Below are 17,476 nucleotides of genomic sequence, written 5' to 3'. Positions count from 1 at the left end.
CTGCAAAAATAGAGTATACACAATACATGGCAGCAAAAATCATTTAAAACATGAGAAATGAGAGGGAAGAATACAAATTGTGAGAAGTAATAGTTAATAAGCCAAGACCAAACATAATTCATACAAATGAGGAATGCTAGCCAAGTTATGTCAAAAACTATAAACTAAACACCAAAAAAGGAGAGCATACTCAAAATGAGCAATATTAAATTGGGATAATTTCAAAAACCTTCCTTGAGGTTTCTAAAAATTTCACCCAATGCCCTTAGGTTTTCAATATTATAATTATCTTCCTTAACTCTGTAAACTGACCATAATAACCTTAATTTATTAATCTTTTTCATGCAATTAAATAATGTGCTCCTAATATTGTACACATGGATGCATTTCACACAATTAGACATTAATAAAAACGAAAACAAGATGCACTTGTGGATAAACAATTATGTCCTAAACACAATTTCAATATATTACAAATTAACTTTAGCTTTGTTTGGAGAATCTAGAGATGAATGGAAGAAGAAGTGAAGTGAAGGTTTAAGAAGAATGGAACTGGTGTTCGTACTCCAACATTTGAGGGATAGAATGTTATATTAATGCAATTGATAATTTTTTTTAATTTAATAGGGGTTTTCCTTTTTTTAGATTGAGGTTTTAGAATTTGGGGACTGATGGTGGCGGTGGTCATGGAAATAGTAATACTAATTTGGGAGGTGAGATTAAGGTAGGTTTATAGTAGTAGAGATAAGGGTGAAAGTGAGTTTGTGATTTTGTGCATGTTTCAATTATTTTCAGAATTCTATGAGAAAGTAAGTGAACTTTATAATTTCGTGATCGTATTTTGGGTTATTTATTCAAAATTTTGTCCATTAAATAATTTTTATTACCAAAATAATAAATTTAAGAGAGATATATGTAATTTTAAAACTTTAAAGGTATTAAGCGAAATTATCAAAAACTATAAGGAATGTTTCTGGAATTATTCCTATTAAATTTGCATAGCGGAGGAGAAGCGCCAAACAAAGTGAGCAGAGCAACTTTAGTCCAGACCGATGAAAAAGTTCAAAGGTTTCGTCTTAAAAGTTAGAGATAATTTTAGAAACCTCCCCTGAGGTTTCTGATAATTTCACTGAACTCCCCTCAAATTTAAAAAATTACACTTACCTCCCTTGATTTGAAAGTTTTAGTAACAAAATCTTAAAATAATATTGACTTGGTCAATTTTTTAAATGAATACCCAAAAATTCTTTTGTGTAATGAGTTTTAATTTATTTTCCTATACAATTATAAGATTATGTAGTATAATTATAAGGAAAAGGTGCCAAATTTTTCATATCCATATCTACTATTTGATAAATAACTATAATAATAATTTTATTACTATGATAGGATACTTTTGATGATGCTTTATCATGAATTTAGATTTATAAAATAGAAAAGAAAATGTTCAAATAATTCATTTAGAGTTTATGAATTTTGGGGGTAGTGGGATTATCATAATTTGGTAGTAATTTTGGGCAATTTCTTTCAAATTTATTGTTAATTTTGATGCCAAAAAATAGAAAACAAGATCAGCAAAAACATTGTATTACATATAAAATTAACTCGTCAAAAAAATCACTAGTTCGACATTCTGTTACAATAGAAACTAGAAGCAATAGGGGTAGTTTTACAATTTTATTGGCAAAAAATTAAAAAAGAAATAAAAAGGAAAAAGAATGAAAAAATAATTTTAAAATTTATTCTAAGTATAAGCATACCAAATAAGGGAATTTCATTAAAATATTTAAGGGTAAAATTGTCATTTTAAATGACAAGGGATGTTTGTATAATTTTTTAAATTTTTAGGGAGTTTAGTGAAATTGTCAGGAAATGCCCAAGGTATTGTGTAAAAAATATTGAAATGTGTTTTTAACAGGAAAGAACCAAATCTGAATATCTTCAGGTATAGTGAGCTATATGAGGATGCAAACAGAAGAAAATAATAGAACGAGAGGCAGATATTCCAACGTAGAAAGGGATCTTCTCGTTGTATCTATAGCTTTATCCATTTCATTGCTCCTTACCCATCCCTCCGTGAATATCTCCCAAGTTTTATAATTTCGACATCCACCTCTGTTCAATGAATAGATAAATAATGATTCAGCTTTCTTCATCATGCCATTCCTCATGTATGCGCCTAGAACAATGTTTGGCACCCTAATATCAATTGTCCTACACTGTGACTCCCACTCAAGAAATATATTTTCAGCTTCTTTAATATCACCAAGTTTCATCAAACATGAGAAGATGCACATGTAGTTCGCACATGTGATTCTGCCCTTTACCCCTTTGCTAGCTTTCCAGAGCCGCACAACTTCATCCTTCCTGTTCAAAGAGGTATAGATTGTTGACAAAAATAGATAACCAAGGCGATTACAGCTAGATAGTTTATTTTCTGCCTCTCTCAGTGCCCAAAAAGCCTGGTTAACTGCTCCTGATTTTTGGTAAATATTTGCCAAAGTAGATAAAGAGCTCCATCCCATCACAACATTTTTGTCATGTATCATTTCTTTGTAAACCTCCTCAGCTGATCCAACACCCGACAGCTCTGCACACGCATTCATCCAAAGGTTGTACGATAGGACATTTCTTGGTATTCGATTTTGTTTCATCTGCACTATGACAGCGAGGTACTTTTCTTTCAAGCGGTACTTTTCTTGGTCTGAACCAGAAAGAAAATGTTCTTGGTCTGAACCAGAAAGAAAATGAGGGGGAAACAAAAGAACGGAAAACAGAGAAAAAGAGAGGAAGCAAGAGGAAAACAATGGTTGGGGAATAAAAAGGAATAAAAGAGGACAAACCACAAAATCCGATGAGCAGCCGTAAATTGGTGAAGACAATCTTCAAATTGTTGACCAAATGTTGGAGGAATTCAATTGGCACTTTTCTTTGTCTATAAACCAGAAAAGCAAAACGAAGGAGAAAGTAAGGGGAAAGAGAGAGAAAGCATGAGATTGTTGACCAAGTGGGCGGAAGAGTTAAATTCATGCTTTTCTTTGTTTGTTTTGGAAGAACACCCAGCAGGTAGACAACCCATTTTTGGCCACTGTCTCTAAAAGCTGTTCAGCTACTTGTTTGCTGCTCTTTTTCCACCGAAGAGAAGAGGAGCAGTGGAAGAAACGGGAAACAATGAAAAGGATAGGAGGATAATTCGACCCAACATGCCGGAAATAACCCTTAACAGTGATCTACTGTTTTGAGGTGATGTTATGTCTGGTAGGACAAAGTTGTAATTAGATGGTAAAAGACGTATGACCCTTAACAATAGTTCACTGTTCAGCCTAGAAGTTAAAATTTGGAGGGCATTTTTGACGAAAGAGATCTACTACAATTGGCTTCCTCTCCAAAAGCAGCCACGTGGATCAACGTGGGAGAAGAAGGCTTAGGTTTTTATATATATGTAAGAAAAGGAGATGCATGCCAAAAATGACGTGGCAATTTTCCTCCATGGCAACAAAAAGCAAAGGAAAAGATGATGGAGATTCGTTAGACGGCCCCTGCCAACAATTACATTAATCGGCTGCGATATGATGGATGTAGAAGCCCCATGAGTCGATCGAGAGAAAGCTGGCCCGACCAAAATACCAATATCAGCCCAAAATCATTGTAAAATGACATAAACACCCTCCCAAGCATGTCAAATCACAGCAGACGATGAATCAGTGTTCATTCGGCCCTCAGTGGCTTTTATCTGCTCCCACCTCCACCCCAAAATGTTTGTTCTATTATCAAAGTTAAAGTAATTCTTGATTTATTTTTTTTCAATGCTATCCCTACCTTTACTTATGTTTTATGTTAAATTTACTTTAAATTTTAAATTTTGAAGGATAAAACCACTAATATCACAATCAAAATATCATTGTTCTATTTAAATATGCTATTTTTCCCATAAACTATTTTTATTTGTGAAATTTACAGTAACATACCTTAAAAAGAACTTAAAAAATACACTTAAAAAATTAAAATAATTTTTAAAATTCTTTCTTTTTATACACACCACCACCATCCACCACCATTAACCATCAACCACCACTACTAGTAGCTGCCACACCCTTGTTGGGGAAGCGAGAGAGGAGGTGGCGAGGGAAGGGAGAGGAGGAGGGGGAGGGGAAGAGGAGAGGAGAGAAGATGAGAGGATTAGGGGAAAAAGGGCCGAGAAGAGGGAGGAAGAGAGAAAGGGGAAAAAAGAGAGGAGGAGAGAGGAGGGTGGCTGCGGTTCTAGGTGACAGTCGTGGTGGATAATAGAAAATTTGGAACAAATTTATAAAAATATTTAAAAAATTTTAAATTCTAAAAACATTCAAAATACAACCTAAAAAACACTGAGTATAAATGAACCATTTGCAATGAAATTTTTTTACATACACCACTACATTAAAAACCCCATTTGGCAAGTTAGTATTTTGGTGTTTGTCTAAAACTTTATTGTAACTTACTGTAAAAGTTGTAGAAAAAATTTTTGAAATGTGTAAATTTTTGGATATTTTGAAATATATAGTTTAAAAACTTTGAAAAGTTTTTTAAGATTACTGTAGTTAAAGTTGTCAAAAAACTTGTAACAGACAAACTTGACCAAAAACTTGGGCCTCGTTTGGCAAGTGAGTTTTTTGGATGTTTGTCTAAAATTTTACTGTAACTTATTACAAAAGTTGTAGAAAAAATTTTTGAAATGTGTAAATTTTTGAATATTTTGAAGTGTATAATTTAAAAATTTTGAAAAGTTTTTTGAGGTTTCTATAACTAAAATTGTTAAAAAACTTGTAGCAGATAAATTTAACCAAAAACTTGCTTACCAAACAAGGCCTTCTTGCCAAATAAGGCCTTTTTCTAAAAAATACCTCTACAGACATCTAACCACAATATTAAAAAATTTTAAAAATATTTTGAAAACGTGTTTCTCATACAACAATTTCCCAATAATAAGTCACATTTATACATTTGGCACACAAAATTTTTCCCAGCCGCTGTCATTGTCTAGCTACACCTTAATTTTTTTTTTTTTTTGAAAAGAGCTGCACCTTTATATACATTCCAATTCCACTGAATTATTCCTTGTAAACTCTCTCTGCTCCGTCCTCCGCACGCTACTCTCCTCTTACCTCATTTCTTCCGCTTCTCTCTTCTTAACAAAACATAAATGGCAACTTTTAATGCGGTGGCGGAGAATGGCAATGCGGAGGAGCCACCGGAGTCGGCGTTGATATTCCTCGGCACCGGTTGTTCGAGTGCAGTGCCAAACGCTTTTTGCTTGATTCAACCCTCTGATCCCCCTTGCCCTGTTTGTTCTCAAGCATTGTCTATACGACCTGAAATAAACCCGAATTACAGGTTTGTTGTTGGTTAATTTTTTTTACTGATTTGAGGGATTACTTTCTGGGGAAATGTTTGCTGTTGTTAGTGTTATTGGGCAGTTGATGGTTAACTGTTATGAGCAATTTTTTATTTAGCTAATTAATTGTGCAGTCTTTGAGAGTTGGAAAATGTTGTTCGTTGGGAGTTTGATTTGGTTTGGATGGAATATTTGTCCCTTTTCTGTTGATTTTTTATTTTTGGCGGATCAGTTTAAGTGTTTGGTGGATAAACGAAGCTAAGCTTCTAATTGTCAATCGGAGAAAGCAAAAAATGTCGGTTTGGAAGGTCAATTATATGATATGGAAGTGGATTTGAAAAACTCAGATATTTACTGCTTGGTATTTGGAAAAGAACATGAGGCGCAAAGATATTATTTTAGTCTTTTAGAAAGGAAAAGCAAGTAAATAATAATTGATTAACTGGTGGTTTTTCTTTTGAAACAGCAGCATTGCTATGTCTAAACGGATATGCGTATATGGCTATCTGCATGATTTCCTCTTTGTTGTATGGCTGTTATTTCTATTTAGCTGTGGGAATTTTAGTTATGGCTGATGCTAAAGGTATGGCTTGTGTATTTTTAGGTGCAATACGTCTCTTCTTATTGATTACTGTCAAAAGGATGGTGAGCACAAATATATATTGATTGATGTTGGGAAGACATTTAGGGAACAAGTATTACGGTGGTTTACTTTACACAAAGTCCCACGGATGGATTCTGTGAGTTCTCTTTCTGCATTTATAGGATACTATAGTCTTTTTCTTGTTTCAAACCTTTGGTTAGCTTTACAATTATCATGTTAGTAAAAAAAAAAAATATTTTCTGGTTAAGTAGAAAGGTTTGAATAGGTCAAAGAACGGACTTAGTTTGAAATATACTCTGTGTGAGTTTTGTAAGGGAAAAGAACCATTGATGATCTTGTGTGTGTTCATGGGAAATGAGATTCCCCATTGGTCTCTCAAAATCATTCAGATTCTTGTCACATAATCTATCAATTCTGTTTAAAAGAGATATAATTTTTGTCATTTTCCCCAGTTTGTCTTGTATCTTCTTGAACACATAAAGAGCCAAAATTTCAGAGGAAAATCTGAGTCTTCTGTAGCTTTCTCTGTTTTTTATTGACCCCACGATAGTGCTATTCTTGATGCATGTACAAATGGTAATAACAGTAGAATAACAGTGGCATCATTATTCTTTGTTTTACTTAAACATTTTATTTTATTGGAATTAACATTGCTAGATGGGTTGCTAAATTTTCTGGGTTACAATAAGCTTATATTCTTTTCATTTATTTTCCTTTAACTAAAATCTAATAGGCATAGATCTTAGCAAAGGGTTGCTTGAGGATTTCTTTCCATTATTTTTTTTTTCAGATATCTCTAGTGTTGGTTAGAATTAAATAGTTAGTATTAGTAGCTTGAATTCAACATAAGGGCATCTGTGGATGAAAACAAACAATAAAATTTGAGGTTGTTGTCAGTGAGAACATACATCAGATCCTTATTATGGTTGTAATCTGATGCTGTTATCATCTCCAGATTATTTTGTCTCATGAACATGCTGATGCGGTTCTTGGATTGGATGATGTTCGTGCTGTGCAGCCATACAGCGCGAAAAATGACATTGATCCTACTCCCATCTACCTATCTCAACATTCAATGCACAGGTTCTGTATAATCACTTTTGTGTTGATATTTAGATCTTTTAACGGACTCAACCTTGTTTCTCTTCACTTACATGCTACTATTGAGAAAGAAAAAAATTAAAATAACAACAAATATAATGGTAAAGAAATGCAATAGAAGTGAAAGGTTCTCTTACAACTACCTCGATTAATATGATTGGGTTTTAGGTTTTGGTTAACCTCTCCTTTCCATCAATTGTCGGTATCCTACGTAGAATGTTGCATTATGTCATCACAGTCTGTATGAAGAAGAATTGTTGGAAAGGAGTTTCATTTGAAAACAAATAAAATCGTATTTAGGAGGATACAATAGTCAAGAAACATAGGAGTGATTCACTTTACTACTGAGTAAATCAGTAAAGTGTTTTACTGGCTTTTTAAGGTGATAAAATGATTCTCGACTTAAGTTACTTTGAATTAGCTTTCTAAACAGATGATTCTTGATTATCATGTTAGAAGTTGGGAAGGGATTCTTTGTCATGATAGTTTTAATGAGTTTAGGTTGTTCTGCAAGAGGAAGAGGCAGAAGTTTAGATGATCCAATCGGTGTCTCTTGCACTTCCATGGAGACCTATCCTTTGAACTACCACTCGTGCCTCAACCTAAACTTCTGCCACATAGGGCTTATACTATGATATCATTAGGCAGCCAGCTTTTACCACCAAGACTGCTACAAACAAGCATACAAAATTACACACTTAAACACAACCTACACAAAGCAGCAAAGAAACCACAACCTGAGCCCTAACTTATTTCCAAGCTTGTCAACCTCAAATTTCTTCACATATATTGGCATCCTTAATTTTGTGTCCTGCACCAGCCCTTTGCAAATATAGTGGATCATAAACTTCTGCTTTGTTTTATTGAGGCCTGGAAGATATAGAATAAAGTTTTCCTATTTGGTCGGGAAGCAAACTTGATGATCATTTTGGCCTTTGAACTTTGAGTTACACCCTCTACCATCATATTTTAGATTTTAAGTCAACTCCTTCAGCATAAATTCCATTTTGCACCTTTGAACTACATACTCTTTTTGACTTTGGTCTCTAAATTTTAAATTGGGACACATCCCTAAACCATAAAACCAATCCTGTTTTAGTTCAACCATTGATAGAATGCAAAAAACTATTGCAATGAACAAATCTTGACATGAAAGTAATATGAAGAGAACTAGAAACTACAAGTGTATGACACTCATCCCCTATTTTGTTTGCATATTTTCTTCATAAAATTCAGCAAGCATGAACACTTGCACTAAACAGATGAGTGTTCATTTTTGCTGAATATTATGCAAGTAAAATTTCTGGCCTTTTGACTGTAAAAATTAAATCTTAATCTCATGCATTGCTTTTTAATTAGTAGTTTATTACTGAGAGTTTGTCTGCAACATCTTAATCTTCAGTCATCTAAGTTTTAATTTTGCAGTTGGACTAGTGAGACATTAATCAAATATTGGAAGTTCTTATACAATAGATTAAAAGTGTTGCAACATTTTACATTGTTGTGAAATGAAGTGACGGATTTATGTATAAACTAGAATGTCAAGTGTATTTTAAACAGTGATGATGCAGCAAATGGGTAAGAAGTTGGCATAGATTTAAGAATAGTCACTATTGACTTGGTTCTCATGAATTAGTAATTTTTTACTGAAAAACGACATCTGGTGGAACAGATAACTCTAATTTAAGCTCTGACACATCACTTGTCTTACATTTGTGACCCAAATTTGATACTACTTTCATTGACTGCATAATTGCTGATGCTTGGATCTTATTCCTTGGAACAGCATTGCCCAAAAATTCCCATATTTGGTTAATAAGAAACTTAAGCCTGGCCAGGAGATTAGACGTGTAGCACAGTTTGACTGGAAGATTATTGAGGAGGACTGTGAGAAGCCATTTGTTGCATCAGGACTAAAAATTATACCTTTGCCGGTTAGTTTTCTCTCATTTTTCTACTTTATATTCATATGCTACTACATACATAAAAATTATACCTTTGCCAGTTAGTTTTCTCTCATTTTTCTACTTTATATTCATATGCTACTACATGCATACCCTCTCATGTTTTTCTACATGCATACCCTCTCATGTTTTTCTTTCTGGTTTCCAATTAGGTGATGCATGGCGAAGACTATGTATGTTTAGGTTTCCTTTTTGGTGGAAAAAATAGAGTAGCTTATCTATCTGATGTTTCACGCATTTTGCCAACCACAGAGCATTGTGAGTATTGGCCATACTGCATGGACTTATTTTTATGCTTTACCATCTCTGCTCTCGAAGTTTCATAATTCACATTTACTGAAGAATGATCTGAAACGGTGGTGTATGCTTTTAGATGAGCACAGAAAGCATCGTGTCAACTGCTCTCATGCCATTAAGATTGTTGTTGGGAACCAAGTTTGAACTGAAGTCCTTAAATTTTCGTTTTCAACTCCTCTCCCAACAACTTAGTCTGGTCGACCTTGGACCTTCTATGAATGCAACAGAAACTTCTGAATTTAGTTAGGAGCATAGTCTGTATTTTGTCTTACAGGGTAAATGGTATCCTTAGACAGGCAGCCTGATGTGATACTGCTCTGAGGTTTTTTCCAGACCCCTGGCATCTCTTTTTCCAAGAAAACTATCTCCTTCTGATTAAGAAATGTTAGTTTTATTGGAACAAGAGGTGTTATTAGTAACTTGGAATAAAGAATAGCAGGATGAAGAAGACCTTTGCAGTGGTCTAACATTCTATAGTGGAAGAGGCAGACCCAAAACAGTTGCAATGGGTTACAGAAGGATGAATTGTGCCAATTATCATAAGAGAGGACTGTGTAAAAGTCCCTCCCGGTTATATCAAGCACATTGATCACCTATTTAAAGGAATGAACTAAGAATAAGATTGATCAGTCTTGTCATTTTATCTCATCTTGCCTTTATCTGCAGCAGCGGTTTCACTAAGACAGAGAAATTTGCATTATTTTTTTTAGACATCTCCAAGGATAGTGGTGGACAGCTGGACCTCCTCATTGTGGATGCACTTTATAAGGTCAGTCTCATGCAAAGTCTTACTTTGGGTTTTGTAAATCATCTTTTATAGAAATTTTCTGCTTTTTAGTTTTTACATCTATTCAAAGACCTATTAGTTGGGGAACATGTCTATACCTAATTTATGTTTATAATCCTCCACTTTAGCTGGATAATGTCACCACTGTCTGTATTCTAGCTTTTATTTGCAGTTCTTAGATTCTTTTTCCTTTTTTATTTGATTACATTTTTTGAAGACTATTGTGGAGTCTAAGTTCATAAATCTTCTTTTCCACCAAAATTTTACAAGCCCAATTCTCAGTATTGCCATGCAGAATAATTTCATAGAGAGCTTAGAAAGTTGAATTTTTTTTTTTTTGTAATTTGTGGGAGTATTGTGATTTAACTAAAGCTTATTGGACCCTACTTCTTTTAAATCTTTTGGTCATAGTTTTTTCATGTTCAAGGTTTCCTAGCTAAAAGTTGTCAACACAAAGCTTTTTAGCCATGTTCTCATCTCTTTGTCTGTCAAGATTACTTTTATCAACATGAGGAAACCTAAACTGGATGAGTTGGGGAGAACTTGAGATAGAAAGGAAGTACAAGAGAGGGGCCTTATCTGTATGCTGCATTGTTTAATTAAGTATGGTTTGTTTAGAAGTTGTGTGTGGTGTTTATGGCGGTGGAGGTGCTTGGGGGTGGCGATTACGGTAATGGCTACCTCCCATGTGCTTCAATTGTAACTGGTGCAGGTTGTTGTGGTGATGGTCTGTAATAGTCAGCCTTATTCTGCTGCATGTAAATTTGCCAGATTACCATTATGTTGGAGAGTTCTTGTAGTTGCACCTATTCTTTCTTTTACATGGTGTGATGCAGCCATAAGCTGGGTGGATAAGTATTGTCATCTTCGGAAGCCTAAGAATAAAGCTAAGGGATCCTTTGCAAGCAAGAAGTTGTGGTCTTGAGTGATCTGCCCAGGGTGATTCCTGGTTCTAGTGTATTGACTACTCAATTTTCTGCATTTTAGTAGTTTCTAGAATTTAGGGCCTTAAGGGTATTTTGGTCTTTTAGTTGTTACATGAGATCTCGGCCAACTTCTTTTTAGGAATAGGAGTTTTATGAAACTTAACTGTTTATAATATTTATGTTTATATGTTATTTTAGGCAGTGAGATTAATGAATAAAAATTGAATAAATTTTGTTCTTCTTCACCCTTAAATCCCCTTCTTCTTCCCCTCTTTCCCACCATGTTACTGTTCGCGGGTACTGTTCATAGTCCTGTATTAGTTCCAGGATCCTGTCCTGTCTTCTTCTGCTAGCTCTAGCAGGCAAGTTCTCACCTGTATTGTCTTACATCACATGCCTCTGCACATTTTTGCAACCCAAATTTTTACATCACATCCCAATTTTTGATCTATCTTCAGTTCATGTTCCCTTAAAACACTTTAGTATCTTGTCCCACCAAAGAGGAGAATAAAAAACGAATAAGAAGAAACAGCTGTCCCCACCATGGAATGCTCTCTTTCCCATTTCTTAGCTTATCCTTTCTTACGTCACATCCCAATTTTTGATCTATCTTCAGTTCATGTTCCCTTAAAACACTTTAGTATCTTGTCCCACCAAAGAGGAGAATAAAAAACGAATAAGAAGAAACAGCTGTCCCCACCATGGAATGCTCTCTTTCCCATTTCTTAGCTTATCCTTTCTTGCTAGATATTGTGTCACTGAGCTGGTAAAAAATGACAGGAAACTTGCTCCTCTTCATCTAGGGTTGGGACATTCCTTCATAGATCCTTGTATATTTCCCAAGCACACTGTTGTTTTCGCATACTTATTACTCAGATGCTTGGTCCAATGACTTGCAAATTGTGTTATGTTTTCTCTAATGGGTTCTAACAGTTGAACTCCAGAATGAAAAGGCCAAGGCAGACATTGCATATAGACTACAGAGAAATTGTGGTCTCTCTCTGCTGCTCTGGCATTTAAAGTCTATTATGCTTGAAGTGAATGGTAATAAGGTGGGACTGTCCCTCAGATATGATCCACTGGAGATAAATAAGAAATTTATTTTGAAAGGAACGAGACAACTTTACATGAATAATAAGAAAATAACTTGGGGGTTGTTCTGATCATGTGATCCTGCTTCAGTTCCTTAGATTTCATTATGAAGGCATGGAAGGAGATCTTTTCTGCACTGTAGGAGGGTAGAGGAGCTACTGGATGGACATGTGGACTCTTTGATACTGAGACATATAGACAAAAGTTCCCTTTCTTTCTTGTTTTGGTGAATAATGTATATCTTTTCAGCTTGCGCCACGTTAGTGTTTGCTGCATCAAATTTATGCTTTCACTGTTTGCTATTGTATTTTGCATACACTGTACTTCCATTTTCTCATTGCATGAATTAAGATATTAGTTCACCTGGATGGGACATACTTGTATCTGTGCGTTGTGTGTGTTTTATGTTGAAGATTGTTCTTTTGGTCGTCCACTCTCTAAGGAGGCTCTCTTTCTACTTTTGCAGAAGGGCTCCCATAATGTTCACTTTTGCTTACCTCAGGTTTGTTTATTGTTTAACGAAGTTTTTATTGTTATACTTCTAGAAGTGTCTTTATTGTCATTCTCTTCTTCAATTGCAAATAACGTTTTTAACAGACTCTCGATGTGGTGAAAAGACTATGTCCCAAGAGAGCTTTGTTAATTGGAATGACCCATGAGTTTGATCACTACAAAGACAATGAATTTCTTAGTGAATGGTCTAAAAGGTATAATCTCTTGGTGTTTCTCATAGAGCTCCCAACTTTTGAGGAATCGAAGAAGACTTTGCGACTATTTATGATCTCTCTCTCTCTCAGGGAAGGTATACACGTCCAGCTTGCACATGATGGATTAAAAGTCCGAGTTGACCTGTAATGAGGTGAGGCCCTTGAATCACATAAATAATTTGGATTTCATGACTTAGGGAAAGTAGCACCAAACAGAGAATTTTCAAAGAATAAGCAAAATACTTGTGCAGTTAATGAATAAGAAGAAATGATTTCTTCAAAAAGCTTTTTCATTTGCTATTGTCTTTAGTAAGATGTTTCAATCTACTGCTTCACCCAAATGCTGGACGTACGGACAACTTAGCGTGATATTTTGTATATAAATGGTTTTCAAAGTGATAGTAAAGGTTAATAGGTAATCTATCCTTGACACCTAATAGTTCAAAATAGATTGGGGCTAGCACATAATGATTAGCTTGTCCAGAAGGATAACCTGAAACTTGGCTGGGGTTTTGTTTCGACACTTTTAGAGGGAAATTCTTGCCATTGTTGGCCGGCAAAGGTATAGGCATCTATATTTTCGGAGGAGTGCTATATTATGGTGAAGAAGAGGTGAATGGGAAGCATAGAGATGATAGTTTATTATTTCTATGACGCCAAATGCCATATCGGATGGATTATAGAGCATGAATAGCATAATTAGGGAAGGAACTAGGGGGTGGTGGGGAGGGACCCCCCACCCCTCCCCAAAGGTTTCGAAAATTCAGTTTTTCTCATTTACAATATTAAAAGTTTTCGAAAACTCTTTATTAATATAAAATTTTGCCCCTGCAAAAACTTAAAAACTTTTTTGCATTATAAATTTAAGTTTACGTATATTAGAGTTCTCCACCTCAAGATAAATTTTCTGGTTCGTTTATGAGCATAAAGACGCAACAGATAACTATTGACCTACATTTTTAACATGCAAGATTATTCTTGATTGTGTTAGAGAACGTATTTTTGCTACAAGATTATTTTTTGTATAAAATATTAAAGCAATACTTGCTGATTTTGTCTTAAAGAAAATAGATAGGCTTATGAATGCTTTCAATTTTTTTGTACAGGCTAGCAACATCCGGTGATGTATAGCCACAATATACATGCTATTGACCCTGTACTGATTAGAAGTTGAAATTTTCTGAAAGATGTCCTCCGCGTATAATCTTACTAATTCTCAAAATGGAGCCAAAAGGAAAGGCGTTAACCTGATTTTGACCAGATTTATATTACACACTCCAATAGAGAACATAATCAAGTGTTGTTACTCTGGTTTGACATGTTACATCATCCTCGTTTTGTCATTAGAGATTTACTTGCAACAAATATAACTACGATAAACTTGCTGGGGGACATAATGCTCTACCAAAGAATTCATCTGTAATGTCTTATCTGGCACTAGATCATAACCACGCTGGTGAATCAAGTTTCAGTCAATAGAGATGAAGATGTACAATAATGATATGTGAGAACAATGGGGAACCATAGTTATTGTAAAAGAATATAGGCTATTATGTTTGTTCATATGAGTTCTATGCTTCTTGTTCATTTATGACTGCGTCTAATATAGACCTGTGTAGCCAATAGAATAATAATGGACTGCAGGCTGCTACCAGCTTAAACACCAGCACACTTTCATATGGATTTGCTGTTTTTGTATCAACGCAAAATCTAGGTTTCTCGAATTTATTTGGTGAAGATTTTTTAAATAGGAGCCAAAGATGTAATAGCCTGAAAGGAATCAAGATGTATGGTGCTTGAAGTTGAAGCTGATCGTGTGATGCCAAAGTTTCTGCTGGCCTGTTACTCAGTTTGGATTAGTTATTTTTGAGGGTATTTTTGAAATATTTTACTGTAACAGTGTATGTGAAAAATTTTTATTATAGATATTTTTTGTGATATTTTTGGAGGGGTTTTTGGAATATATTTTGAGGTACCTTTTAAAATTAAAATATTTTTAGGATCCTTTTTAAAATTAGTACTACGGCCACTGCCACATCCCCACCCACTTCTGTCACCACTCCCTCCCTCCTTCCTTCTCATCCCCCTCCCTCTTCCTTCTGCCTTCTCCCCTTCCCTCTTCCTTCTCCCTTCTCCCCTTCCCCTCCATCCCCTCGGCCCTCCCCTCCTCCCCTCGATCTGGTACCAGATCGAGGCCAGAAAGTTGCGACCTTTTGGTAGTGATCTTGCTGTTACTAGATCGTGGCCTTTGGTTGACTGGAGGTTGCAATCTGGTCTTGAATAGATCGAGGTAGGGAGGGAGGGTTCGGGGGGGGGGGGGGAAGGAGGATGAGGGAGGGGGTGGTGGCAGTGGTGGGTAGGGGTGGTGGTGGTGAGTGAGTGATGGTAGGTGGTAGTGACAGATGAAAAATGTTGTAAATTTTATTTTTTTATTTTTTTGTATATATTTGTGAATTGTTTTTGATATATTGTATGGGCAAGATATTTTTTAGGTTGTTTCTATTTGTGTATTACTATAGAATTATATTTAAAAAACTTTGAAAAATAGACCAATCCAAATGGAGCCAATTTGCAGGAAATCTATTTTGCTCTGGTTTTGCTTGGATTTTTGCAGGTTTTATCAAGTACCTGATCAAAATACAACTAGTTAAAGAAAGGTCCCGCTAAAACATTGGGACACTTGCCATTGAATTGCAAATACGATCTAATAGACAAATCAATTGCAAATATCATAATCAAAGGTATTAAGTTGTATAACGTTTAACTTAGAATTTGGGGAATGTAATGCAAGTTGAGGACATCTTGGTCAGAAACTTTGGTGGAGACTATTAGTCAAACGGAAATTAGAAAGTTATTCATTCAAAGAAAATCTATTAATCTTCACGTGTACCTTACTTATTTTATGAATAATATTAAACTAAAATAACTGTATGCACAAAAGTTTTCAAAGATTAATGTAGTATCTGAACACTTAGATACATTCATTTTCTAAAATAAAAATATTCTTGAATATGTAAGAATATTGTTTCACTTTTTTCTCCTGTAAATTCACAACAAATACTAATAAAAAAATGTGCTAATGTACGAGTTAAAATATTTGTGTGAAATTAAAATTAATTTCTTATAGCAGTCATGTCCAAGTTTATAGCTTCGATTTGTTTTTCCCCTGGAGACCTTACCATCCGCTTTAATCTCAGTAACCTTAAAGTGTAAAAATATCAGTGAATGGTCACACGAGTCATCGCTGCTTGCTGTACTTTTCAGGCTTTAGAAATACAAAAGAGAAAAAGAAAAGTAATAACAATAATTAAAAAATAGAAATTGAAAGAAAAATCACAGAAAAATAACCAATCTATCTCCTTCGCTGAATTTCTTATCCACAACCTTGCCTTGTCAACTCCTCGAATTCCTCATCTGTAGTCTTGAGCATCAATGGCAGAGGAACCTTCACTCTCTTCTCCAAAGCCGCTATGTTCCTAGGCTTTATCCTCTTCTCCAAACTAAAAGCGAAGTACTGAGGAAACTCCTTCAACTCCTCCAAACTCCCCTCCATCTCTTTAGCAAAGTACTCAAACTTAGGCTTGAAATTATTCTCAATGCTAAAAGTGAACAAACCTGGACATCTTAACACCATTCCCACAGCATCAGCCCTTGAAAATCCTATACTGACCAAGAAATCCAGCTTAGGAATCAGGGTTTTCTCCACACTAGAGACTAACAACACCGGGTCCTGATAAGCCAGGGCATGCAAGTCCCTGAACCCAAGTCTCTGAAGGTAAAACAGAGCTGGTTTGAGCTGGTCTCTCACACTTGAAATCAATAATCTGGGACACTTGTTGATGACCTTCCTATAATGTTGATCAGGTACTCTTAGGTCATATGAAAGAAAGTTAAAAACAGGATTCAGTTCAGTTTTGATGTCAGATGTTAAAATCTTGGGACACATTCCAAAGATTCTGCCCAAGTCCTTTTGGTGGATCCCTTTGGATTCCAAAAAGGTAATTATGGAATGAATGGAGTCTAAAGAAGTTGTATGAAGACAAGGGTTTTGAGAGAGTGCTTTACCCGAATCAACACCCATTATTTCCAGGCAAAGGATCTTTTCCTTGAATTGGAAAGAAATGTTTGCATGAGTTGGTTGCCAGAGAGGGTGTTTATGGAGGACACTTTTGGGTTTGGCTGTTAAGACATGGACCGGATGATCTTCTGAATTGGAGGGTAAAGATGAAGGTGTTGAGATGCACATTGAGGGATGGAATGCTGTTGCAGACGTTGTTGGCATCGTGGAAAGGAATAGAAAGTAGCTATGGAAAAGAGAGTCTGCAATATTGGTGTTGGCTCGTTTTAAAGATCCTTTTATCCAGCTACAGGTGGCAAATCATTGTGAATTTATTGGATATGACAAGATTGCCTCGGATTGGATGAGGCCCACAATAACCTTTCAGCTATTTGCCTCATGCTCGTGCTCTCTTTCCTCCTTTTTTTTTTTTTTTTGATTTGGTAATTGAGGGGAAAAATTCACTTTTTGTCCTTAAACTTTGAGTTAGGGACACATTTCGTCCCCAAATTTTTAAATGCACCATATTTAGTACATAAATTAATTATTTTTTGCCATATTTAGTTCAAA

General features: G+C 35.2%; 3 protein-coding genes across 5 annotated transcripts; 1 reads left to right on the top strand and 2 right to left on the bottom strand.

Moving 5' to 3' along the window:
• Positions 1 to 1,955: 1,955 nt before the first annotated feature.
• Positions 1,956 to 3,079, bottom strand: LOC113782390 (pentatricopeptide repeat-containing protein At5g27460-like). Its single transcript, XM_027328283.1, has 2 exons — positions 3,076 to 3,079; positions 1,956 to 2,731 (listed from the first exon to the last, which is right to left on the bottom strand). Exons 1-2 carry the CDS (start codon positions 3,077 to 3,079, stop codon positions 1,956 to 1,958), a joined length of 780 nt encoding a protein of 259 aa, XP_027184084.1.
• Positions 3,080 to 5,122: 2,043 nt separating this feature from the next.
• Positions 5,123 to 14,712, top strand: LOC113783439 (putative hydrolase C777.06c). Of its 3 annotated transcripts, none has more exons than XM_027329575.1 (10): positions 5,123 to 5,370; positions 5,976 to 6,111; positions 6,931 to 7,058; positions 8,863 to 9,010; positions 9,193 to 9,298; positions 10,048 to 10,106; positions 12,609 to 12,644; positions 12,740 to 12,849; positions 12,940 to 13,001; positions 14,601 to 14,712. In XM_027329575.1, exons 1-9 carry the CDS (start codon positions 5,180 to 5,182, stop codon positions 12,995 to 12,997), a joined length of 972 nt encoding a protein of 323 aa, XP_027185376.1. In that variant the 5' UTR covers positions 5,123 to 5,179; the 3' UTR covers positions 12,998 to 13,001; positions 14,601 to 14,712. The 3 variants fall into 3 exon arrangements, with proteins under 3 accessions (XP_027185376.1, XP_027185377.1, XP_027185375.1); XM_027329576.1 differs by having other exon boundaries at positions 14,214 to 14,712; XM_027329574.1 differs by having other exon boundaries at positions 13,956 to 14,712.
• Positions 14,713 to 16,030: 1,318 nt separating this feature from the next.
• Positions 16,031 to 17,169, bottom strand: LOC113782775 (transcription termination factor MTEF1, chloroplastic). Its single transcript, XM_027328695.1, has one exon. It carries the CDS (start codon positions 17,129 to 17,131, stop codon positions 16,223 to 16,225), a length of 909 nt encoding a protein of 302 aa, XP_027184496.1. The 5' UTR covers positions 17,132 to 17,169; the 3' UTR covers positions 16,031 to 16,222.
• Positions 17,170 to 17,476: the final 307 nt, after the last annotated feature.

Source organism: Coffea eugenioides, chromosome 9, assembly GCF_003713205.1.
Source record: "Coffea eugenioides isolate CCC68of chromosome 9, Ceug_1.0, whole genome shotgun sequence".
Lineage (NCBI taxonomy): Eukaryota > Viridiplantae > Streptophyta > Magnoliopsida > Gentianales > Rubiaceae > Coffea > Coffea eugenioides.
The sequence above is the reverse complement of the archived record's forward strand: the minus strand, read 5'-3'. Positions and strand labels throughout refer to the sequence as shown.

What these genes read in the sequence shown, in the direction of transcription:
- LOC113783439 (XM_027329575.1), top strand. Translation starts at nt 5,180, where the DNA reads ATGGCAACTTTTAATGCGGTGGCGGAGAATGGCAATGCGGAGGAGCCA. An exon ending in TTCACTTTTGCTTACCTCAG is followed by an intron (nt 12,645 to 12,739) that starts GTTTGTTTATTG and finishes CGTTTTTAACAG; the next exon opens with ACTCTCGATGTGGTGAAAAG. An exon ending in CTTAGTGAATGGTCTAAAAG is followed by an intron (nt 12,850 to 12,939) that starts GTATAATCTCTT and finishes TCTCTCTCTCAG; the next exon opens with GGAAGGTATACACGTCCAGC.
- LOC113782775 (XM_027328695.1), bottom strand. Translation starts at nt 17,131, where the DNA reads ATGCCAACAACGTCTGCAACAGCATTCCATCCCTCAATGTGCATCTCA.